General features: G+C 33.3%; 1 protein-coding gene across 3 annotated transcripts in view; it reads right to left on the bottom strand.

Moving 5' to 3' along the window:
- Positions 1–4,141, bottom strand: part of LOC111800944 (histidine kinase 3-like) — a 7,015-nt gene extending 2,874 nt beyond the window's left edge. Inside the window, exons 1-8 of one of the 3 annotated variants that reach the window (XR_002816057.1) lie at positions 2,712–4,140; positions 2,096–2,377; positions 1,630–1,799; positions 1,216–1,428; positions 764–950; positions 621–672; positions 287–516; positions 64–162 (exon numbers count right to left, since the gene is read on the bottom strand). Coding sequence is in view for 1 of the 3 variants with exons in the window: in XM_023684882.1 (XP_023540650.1) it covers positions 64–162; positions 287–516; positions 621–672; positions 764–950; positions 1,216–1,428; positions 1,630–1,799; positions 2,096–2,377; positions 2,712–3,110 (1,632 nt within the window). In the remaining 2 variants the exon portion in view is untranslated. Of the gene's footprint in view, positions 1–63; positions 163–286; positions 517–620; positions 673–763; positions 951–1,215; positions 1,429–1,629; positions 1,800–2,095; positions 2,386–2,711 lie in introns of all 3 variants that reach the window. The other 2 variants (XR_002816058.1, XM_023684882.1) reach the window with 2 other exon arrangements.
- Between the last annotated feature and the right edge of the window lie 6,085 nt (positions 4,142–10,226).

Raw genomic sequence — 10,226 nt, 5'->3', positions numbered from 1 at the left:
CCCCCCCCCCAAACCCGATAATCCTACTAGTTTTTTAGCGGTACAGAAGAAAGCATTACTTGCCTTGATTGAGTTTCCTATGAGATTAGTGATAATTTGCCTAAACCTTCCAGGATCACCAATAAGCATCGCAGGAACACTATCTGAGATGTAAACTGCCAGCTGCAATCTCGATAAAATGACCACGCAATATAAATGAGTATAATAACAAAACGCATGAAGATGAGGTAACAGAAAAGTAAGCGAGAAGAATGGTGTGGACTGTGGAATTCGAAGTGTATATTACCTCCAGTCCTTTTTCTTGAGATTTCCCAGAAAAGAGCGATAAAATATCATCCAAAATTGCTCGGAGATTAAATGGTATTGCTTCAAGCTCAAGCTTTCCAGATTCAATTTTTGCCTGATCCAAAACCTCGTTTATCAATGATACCAAAGCTTTTCCACTATCTTGTGCAGTTTTAACATAATCTTGTTGAGTCACATCCAAGTCTGTGTCCATTAGCAAATGCAACATTCCTGAAATATCCAAAGAAATAGGTTACAATATTACTGCAACAAGCTATAATTTGAAGAATTTATTAGAAAGAATTAAAGCAAGAGAGCCATCTGTGAATTCTCACCTAGAACACCATTCATTGGGGTTCTGATCTCATGGGAAACAGTTGCAAGAAACTGCAAAGGGTTGAAGAATTCTTGAGACTTAATTCATGGACGAATGTAGAGAAATAATTCTAATCTCTGACTAAATGACATGTCCACATACCTGGGATTTGGCAACATCAGCATCTTCTGCCCGTTTCTTGAGTTCCATCATCTCATGATAATCATCCTCCACTTTAGCAATTCGGTTCAAGGTTGCATGGAATATATACCCCAAAAGCAATGCAATAATAAGTATGCCAATTGAAGTTGTCATTGCTAACCATGGCCAAGCTTGTTTTTGTTTGAATCTGTGTCAGAAACGTAATATTCACCATTCTGCAATACATACTAGTTTGATATCTCAACGACTACAATAACCCAGATTTAGATCCCACCAAAAAGAAAGGATAGTTGAGTTTTGAGTAGATGGGAAGTTCCATGAAAAAAAAAAAAAAAGATCATTTTAAGACGAACAATATTCTTGAGCATATTGACGTTGAGTGGAATAGAGCAAACCAAGCTAAAGAGGATGCATCGAAATGGAACTACGGTTGTAATAATTCATTTTGTTACCTGCATCGCATCTCATGCTTCCTATCTGGATCCCCAAAGTTGAGGGGACTAACATGCTGCAACCCATCTTGTGATACATCTTCACCATACATACTGATCGGATGTGATTGGTTAGTGGTATCATAAACATTAACTAAGATGGTTTGGTTGCTTGCAAGCTGTTGAAGTAACTTCTCCACCAGCGACTCGATATCAAAAACTCCCCCAAGATACCTGTTTGTCAAATATAGATGCATTGATTACGTACTTCTCTTTTGCAATCCATTAAATTGTAAGAAGCATAATACTGCACTCATCCTTCAATGTTTGGTTTAGGTTTGATGATTCAGATTTAGATAAATTGCATTATTCCATTAGAGGGCACATGAACAACAACTAGGCATACCGATTTTGATCATCAGAAAGAAGACATACCCATCTGTAGCTTGAATCCTCTCATTTGGAGTGGCATTTGAGGGAAGATCTCTCTTGTAGACCGCAAATGTAAGTATGACGCCTAGACGATTTGTTTTGATCAACCTGAATGGAGCAGTTAAGACTCCCTTTCCTGACGCTCTAGCACGAATTACATTCTTACGGTCTTCCTGGTTATGCAAATAATTCAGTACTAAAGTTTATGATTTCAGTGTAGAACTGATGTAATTTAGTATGACATCACATGTTAGAAGCTCAAAACTTTTCAGGGCATTCTGAAAACGTACAAGTCTAATCAAAACTAGGGCATTTAATCACCAATTTCAACGAGAAGTATCAGGATCCAAGAAAAGGATTGAAGTGAGAAGAAGACTATTTGTCTACAAATTGTCCACTTAGGACCAGCACAAGATAACTGGAATCTTACTGATATGAAAAGGTTCCAAAAGATAAGAAAGGATCTCACCACTCCCGACAGCATATCGAGAGAAACGACATGAGAAATTGTATCCTGTGCGAAGATTACAGGAGCATATTCGTCTTGGGTGGGTGATGGCTCCAGGTCTTCTGGAGCATAGTCATCTTCGTGAACTGGGCTTTGTTCGATTTTGTCCATCCTTTTAATTGTCCAGCCCTGTTGCTTCTCAAAATGTTCTCTTTCAGAATGAAGCACCCTTACTGCATACGCCACACCACTGGTAAGAGGCCTCTCAAAAGCAGTTCTTTCTGTGTACCTCGCAAAGGTCCTCTACATGTCTGAAAGTTAGACTTGGTAGAATGGATAACAGAGATCATACTTCAAAAGAATACAGTTCGGTTCCAAAAATATAACATAGATAACTTTAAACTTCATACCTAATGATTAGTAACCAAGAAAACTAATTCTGATCTAACTCTTAAGTTTCAATGCTTATATGGTTAACATCATACATAACCAAACCTTGGATGGATGCATATAGACAAGAGGTAAAATGGAAGGTAATAAGGGTTATCAATAGAAGGTGTTTGAATTTTTTGGGGATGGGGAAAGAGAGAGAGAGAGAGAGAAGGAAGAATATGAAAGAAAGTATTTACATTTGTACCTGATCTATAGCAGATACGTTCTTGCCATGATGGAAGGTGGAGATGAGGATAGACATTGCCTGGATATGATTCATGCTGACATTAAACTGGTCTTGAAGCATCCTAGCCCTCTCATCACACATGCTTCCCAAGGCCTCTTTCCTCTTTTCTGTAGCTTGGGAGCTCATGTAGTGGAAGATCCATAAAGAAGCAAGAGCAGAGCTAAGAACCCAGGCCACCAAAACCCTCCTCCACCATGTTTTTCTCACTTTCTTGGATCCAATATACTGGTAGTACTGGTGATGCATCTTGAAACAGTTCCCAATGACCTTCTCCCACAATTGGAGCCATATCTTCCCACCCCCACCAAGCAAACCAGTCTTAGCTTCCATACCTCCACCATTAATGAACCAGTTCATGGAAATCAACCATATAATCTACAACCACTACTACACATCAACATAAGCATCAAACGTAGATGCCCTAACTTTGAGCTAAACCCCAAATACATGAACCAAACTCATCCAAACCAGTAGCCGACACAAGTTAAACTCGACAAAGTGACCAACGTGAGGTGGGTCTTACCTCTTTGTTAAACTCAGTTAGAAGTTTTAGAGAGAGAGAGAGAAAGAGAGAGGGAGACCCACTATCAACTCTACAGGGAAATGTCTAATTAAACCCAACACTTAGACATGGGAAAAACAACCCAAACTCAGGGTAGGTTGAAGGATGATGATACAGAAGGGGAAGGAGAGGAAGAAGTAAGAAATGAAAGAGATTGGAACTGATTTCAAGGTTATGGCAAGAAGATGCTTTCTTATCCGCCCAGCCCAGATGAGTAGAAAACAAGAACGCTATAGTAAGAGCCAAACTTTCATTTCATTAAGGATCAGAAATTGACATGCCTACAAAAAAGAAGCCAGAAAGAATCCTAAGATTTCCAATTTCTAATACCCTAAACAGAATTTGGTTTTTTATCCCTGTAGCTGCCCACCTAAACCCAGAACAAGGAATTGGTCCAAACAGAACCCCCAAAAGATTCCGAAACTTAATTAATAAGAAGAAAAAAAGAAAAGAAAAAAAAGAAACAAAAGGACCCCAAACCCAGCAAATGAATCCAATAGGAAGAACAAGACCCAAGTGATCAAAAAACAGAGGAAACAAGCATTTCATTCATATGAGTCTCAATGTTTGACTCTGTAGAGAACCAACCTGAAAAGATCTATAGAGCAGAAAGACATTAAAAGGACTAGAGCTGGCAGTAGAAGTTGCAGGTGAAGAAGAAGAAGAAGAAGAAGAAGAAGAGAATGAACTCATGGAAGAAGCTGAAGAGAAGAGAAAGAGAGTAAAAGCAATAGAGGGGTAAAAATGGGTATGGGACTTTCCCAATTATCTCTTCTTCTTTTTTTTCAAATAAAGAAAAAAGAAAAAAGCATTTATTTTTGCATTATACCATTTACACATCCACTCAAATTGATGCAACCTTTGTTAAGAAGAATGGATAGAAATAGACCCAAAACAAAACAAAATGAAAATTACATCATATTCATGATGAGGTAATGGGTAGAAAAGCCGTAGCCCCACCCATCAAACAAATTAGTGCTGTTTTTGATATCCTTATCCAATTCCATCCCCCATCCCCCATCCCCCATTCCCCATCCCCGACCCTGCACAGTTTCTACACGCCAACTCCTTCTTGCAGCGTTCTACTTTTCGTGGACTAAACTACCCTTCCCGCCCACCCATCATATTCATGAGGACTTGGTCCTTTTTTTTTTTTTGCAAAAAGATTGTATTTTTCATGTCTCCACACACACTCAAGATTTAAAGCTTCAGATTTGAATGGAACAAATACAGCAGGATTTCAAGTCATAAACATTGGTCCAAAGACAATACATAAATAACACAATAACACAAGTGTAAGGGTAGAGTTGTAATTTCCAATATCAGAAAAGACAAGAAGTCGCAATAGTGGTGAAACGGTAATTAAAATCAAAAGCAATGGGGGCTTTGTCAACAAGTCATTGGGCCATCACTACTACATACATTACCCACTTCTTTTTCCCCTTCCAGAAAAAAACAATTATTATTATAATATATTTTAATTGCGGTGGTTTTGTGGGGCCCGCCTGATGGGAGCTGTTCTGACAGAGACACCTCCCACGTCAGCGCACCGGTTCTTACATATCCTACCAATCGAAAGACCTCACGTGTCACAGGCACCATGGGCTATCTGCCACGTGTCAAAATCCAAAGGAAGAAAGCATTAAATATTTTAATAATAAATTTAATGAAGAGCATCCCTGTCCCACACGTGTACGGCGACTTCGACAACCTTGTCGGCTTCGCTCTACACATTTTTGTTATAGTTTTCTTTTTCCTTTTCTTTTTCTATTATCGCGTAAGAAAGAAGTTCTTCCTTCGCTTACAAATATTCCATAATTCTCTCATTGTATTTGCCATTAAATATTAACACTTCAAAAGGAATGACTTAATTGCTTTAATTCTTTTATATTAGAAGTTGTAGGTGTGAATTGTAATCCTCGAGACAAGACCAATTATATTTTTTTATTATTTCTCCTTTACTTGAATTTTTCAATTTATTAATCCCTAAATTTCTAAAATATTATTTTATATCTTGAAAAATAGTGCTGTTTTTGTTTGTTTTTTTTTTCTTTTTCTTTTTTTACTATGGTTTGGTTCTCGGATTCAATGTTTACGTGTAGTTTTGAATATGTAAGAATTAAANCTTATCCGCCCAGCCCAGATGAGTAGAAAACAAGAACGCTATAGTAAGAGCCAAACTTTCATTTCATTAAGGATCAGAAATTGACATGCCTACAAAAAAGAAGCCAGAAAGAATCCTAAGATTTCCAATTTCTAATACCCTAAACAGAATTTGGTTTTTTATCCCTGTAGCTGCCCACCTAAACCCAGAACAAGGAATTGGTCCAAACAGAACCCCCAANAATTATATTTTATTTTATAGTCTCATATTATCATTTTTATAACAAATAATGAATGGTAGTATAATTTTTATTAATTGATGCACGCAGTTACTTCCTTTTATTTCTTTAAAAAAACTAATTACAAAAAGACGGCAGATAGTAATAATAATAATTNTTTGGTTTTTTATCCCTGTAGCTGCCCACCTAAACCCAGAACAAGGAATTGGTCCAAACAGAACCCCCAAAAGATTCCGAAACTTAATTAATAAGAAGAAAAAAAGAAAAGAAAAAAAAGAAACAAAAGGACCCCAAACCCNGTTTTTTTTTCATGTTTTTTTTTCTCTCTTAGTTTTTATTATTTTGTATTTTAAAAATTATATTTATTTCTGGTGACTTCAATAAATATATATTTGTAAAAGAAAATTCCAAAAGTCATTTATGTATTTTAAAATTCAGTTTCAATCAAGAACTCTTATTACTAATTTGTAACTTGTTATTGTTATTATTTCATTTTAAAAACCCATATAGAATGACCAAAAAAAAGATACATTCATTCTCTCATTACAAATATTAATTGAATNAAAAAACAGAGGAAACAAGCATTTCATTCATATGAGTCTCAATGTTTGACTCTGTAGAGAACCAACCTGAAAAGATCTATAGAGCAGAAAGACATTAAAAGGACTAGAGCTGGNATTATTGTTATAGGTCCGCAATATACGGTGGTGATTAGGTGGAAAGCAATGTATTTAAGTGTTTTTTTAATTTTTGTTTTTTTTTTCTCTTACCCCCATTGTAGACTTCAGCAAAAGAATAAAAAGCATACGAAATGTGGCCTATTATTTTATAAAAATGATGAATTTCCATACAAGACGTTATTTAAAAAAATAGTTGACAAATAATTAATTATTTAATTAAGTAAGGAGTTTAAAAATGTAATAAATAAAGCCAAAATTGCATATCTTTTGAATAATTCAAACCTAAATTGGAAGCAAAAACCCATCTCTTTTTAGTTTTTCCACTCTTTTTCTTTTATTTCAATTTTTGGGTTTTAAAAAATATTTCATTTTTATTTACATTTCCAATTTTTAAAGTCTCTATTTATAGCTGTGATATTTAAAAAAAAAAAGAATATATATTATTTTAGTTATCACTATTGTTCATATCTGCTGTATAAAGAATAAATATTATCTCTGCTATATAATATGTTTTTAGTTTGCTTTAGCTTTCTCTAAAGCAAACTTATGATTAATAAATAAAATTAATTAAGCATACTTATCTCATTCCCCTAAATTTTATTTTTAATTTATATTAAAAAAAAACGTTAAAGTATATTTCTTTTCCTTTTACTTTACTCATTTATGTCAAATCTACGTTATAATATTTAAACGAAAATTTTAACCTCAATTGTTTGATTAAATTTTTTCAATAATTTCTACTATACCACTGAATGAATTTACTCTAAAAAAATAAATAATAAAAAAATAAAAACCATATCAATCTACTGAATCACAAATAGCATAATNAGAAGAAGAAGAAGAAGAAGAAGAGAATGAACTCATGGAAGAAGCTGAAGAGAAGAGAAAGAGAGTAAAAGCAATAGAGGGGTAAAAATGGGTATGGGACTTTCCCAATTATCTCTTCTTCTTTTTTTTCAAATAAAGAAAAAAGAAAAAAGCATTTATTTTTGCATTATACCATTTACACATCCACTCAAATTGATGCAACCTTTGTTAAGAAGAATGGATAGAAATAGACCCAAAACAAAACAAAATGAAAATTACATCATATTCATGATGAGGTAATGGGTAGAAAAGCCGTAGCCCCACCCATCAAACAAATTAGTGCTGTTTTTGATATCCTTATCCAATTCCATCCCCCATCCCCCATCCCCCATTCCCCATCCCCGACCCTGCACAGTTTCTACACGCCAACTCCTTCTTGCAGCGTTCTACTTTTCGTGGACTAAACTACCCTTCCCGCCCACCCATCATATTCATGAGGACTTGGTCCTTTTTTTTTTTTTGCAAAAAGATTGTATTTTTCATGTCTCCACACACACTCAAGATTTAAAGCTTCAGATTTGAATGGAACAAATACAGCAGGATTTCAAGTCATAAACATTGGTCCAAAGACAATACATAAATAACACAATAACACAAGTGTAAGGGTAGAGTTGTAATTTCCAATATCAGAAAAGACAAGAAGTCGCAATAGTGGTGAAACGGTAATTAAAATCAAAAGCAATGGGGGCTTTGTCAACAAGTCATTGGGCCATCACTACTACATACATTACCCACTTCTTTTTCCCCTTCCAGAAAAAAACAATTATTATTATAATATATTTTAATTGCGGTGGTTTTGTGGGGCCCGCCTGATGGGAGCTGTTCTGACAGAGACACCTCCCACGTCAGCGCACCGGTTCTTACATATCCTACCAATCGAAAGACCTCACGTGTCACAGGCACCATGGGCTATCTGCCACGTGTCAAAATCCAAAGGAAGAAAGCATTAAATATTTTAATAATAAATTTAATGAAGAGCATCCCTGTCCCACACGTGTACGGCGACTTCGACAACCTTGTCGGCTTCGCTCTACACATTTTTGTTATAGTTTTCTTTTTCCTTTTCTTTTTCTATTATCGCGTAAGAAAGAAGTTCTTCCTTCGCTTACAAATATTCCATAATTCTCTCATTGTATTTGCCATTAAATATTAACACTTCAAAAGGAATGACTTAATTGCTTTAATTCTTTTATATTAGAAGTTGTAGGTGTGAATTGTAATCCTCGAGACAAGACCAATTATATTTTTTTATTATTTCTCCTTTACTTGAATTTTTCAATTTATTAATCCCTAAATTTCTAAAATATTATTTTATATCTTGAAAAATAGTGCTGTTTTTGTTTGTTTTTTTTTTCTTTTTCTTTTTTTACTATGGTTTGGTTCTCGGATTCAATGTTTACGTGTAGTTTTGAATATGTAAGAATTAAATTATATTTTATTTTATAGTCTCATATTATCATTTTTATAACAAATAATGAATGGTAGTATAATTTTTATTAATTGATGCACGCAGTTACTTCCTTTTATTTCTTTAAAAAAACTAATTACAAAAAGACGGCAGATAGTAATAATAATAATTTTCTAAAAATTCACGTAATGAAAGCTTAATATTACCTGGTGACTGCTTTGAGCACCACTTTCTCCCTCTCCTGAGCGTAATAATTTATTTGTAATGAGTACATATTTTATGGTTTTTTTTTCATGTTTTTTTTTCTCTCTTAGTTTTTATTATTTTGTATTTTAAAAATTATATTTATTTCTGGTGACTTCAATAAATATATATTTGTAAAAGAAAATTCCAAAAGTCATTTATGTATTTTAAAATTCAGTTTCAATCAAGAACTCTTATTACTAATTTGTAACTTGTTATTGTTATTATTTCATTTTAAAAACCCATATAGAATGACCAAAAAAAAGATACATTCATTCTCTCATTACAAATATTAATTGAATTATTGTTATAGGTCCGCAATATACGGTGGTGATTAGGTGGAAAGCAATGTATTTAAGTGTTTTTTTAATTTTTGTTTTTTTTTTCTCTTACCCCCATTGTAGACTTCAGCAAAAGAATAAAAAGCATACGAAATGTGGCCTATTATTTTATAAAAATGATGAATTTCCATACAAGACGTTATTTAAAAAAATAGTTGACAAATAATTAATTATTTAATTAAGTAAGGAGTTTAAAAATGTAATAAATAAAGCCAAAATTGCATATCTTTTGAATAATTCAAACCTAAATTGGAAGCAAAAACCCATCTCTTTTTAGTTTTTCCACTCTTTTTCTTTTATTTCAATTTTTGGGTTTTAAAAAATATTTCATTTTTATTTACATTTCATTTTTTTTTTTTTTTTTTTTTTTTTTTTTTTTTTTTTTTGTTTTTTTGTTAAGAGGATAAAATTTCAAGCTGCCGAACTTACATGAGGTTGGCGGTATCTTGACCCTAGAGCTGGCATCAAGATTAATATTGTTCAGGAATCAGTTTAATTGTGATTAAATTTTAAGGAGTAAAATGAAAATTTTAAAAATAAATTAATGAAAAGTAACAAAAAATAAGCATGAAATAAATAAATAAAAAATTGGAGAGAGAGGGAGAAAGAAAGGATTGTGGGATAGCGCCCACCCTGTTGTCTTAAGAATAATTTAAGAAGTAAGAACATATTGTCATCAACAAGAATAATTNTCGGCTTCGCTCTACACATTTTTGTTATAGTTTTCTTTTTCCTTTTCTTTTTCTATTATCGCGTAAGAAAGAAGTTCTTCCTTCGCTTACAAATATTCCATAATTCTCTCATTGTATTTGCCATTAAATATTAACACTTCAAAAGGAATGACTTAATTGCTTTAATTCTTTTATATTAGAAGTTGTAGGTGTGAATTGTAATCCTCGAGACAAGACCAATTATATTTTTTTATTATTTCTCCTTTACTTGAATTTTTCAATTTATTAATCCCTAAATTTCTAAAATATTATTTTATATCTTGAAAAATAGTGCTGTTTTTGTTTGTTTTTTTTTTCTT

This window comes from Cucurbita pepo, chromosome LG01 (assembly GCF_002806865.2).
Source record: "Cucurbita pepo subsp. pepo cultivar mu-cu-16 chromosome LG01, ASM280686v2, whole genome shotgun sequence".
NCBI classification, from domain to species: Eukaryota; Viridiplantae; Streptophyta; class Magnoliopsida; order Cucurbitales; family Cucurbitaceae; genus Cucurbita; species Cucurbita pepo.
This window is presented reverse-complemented; position numbering and strand designations above follow the sequence as displayed.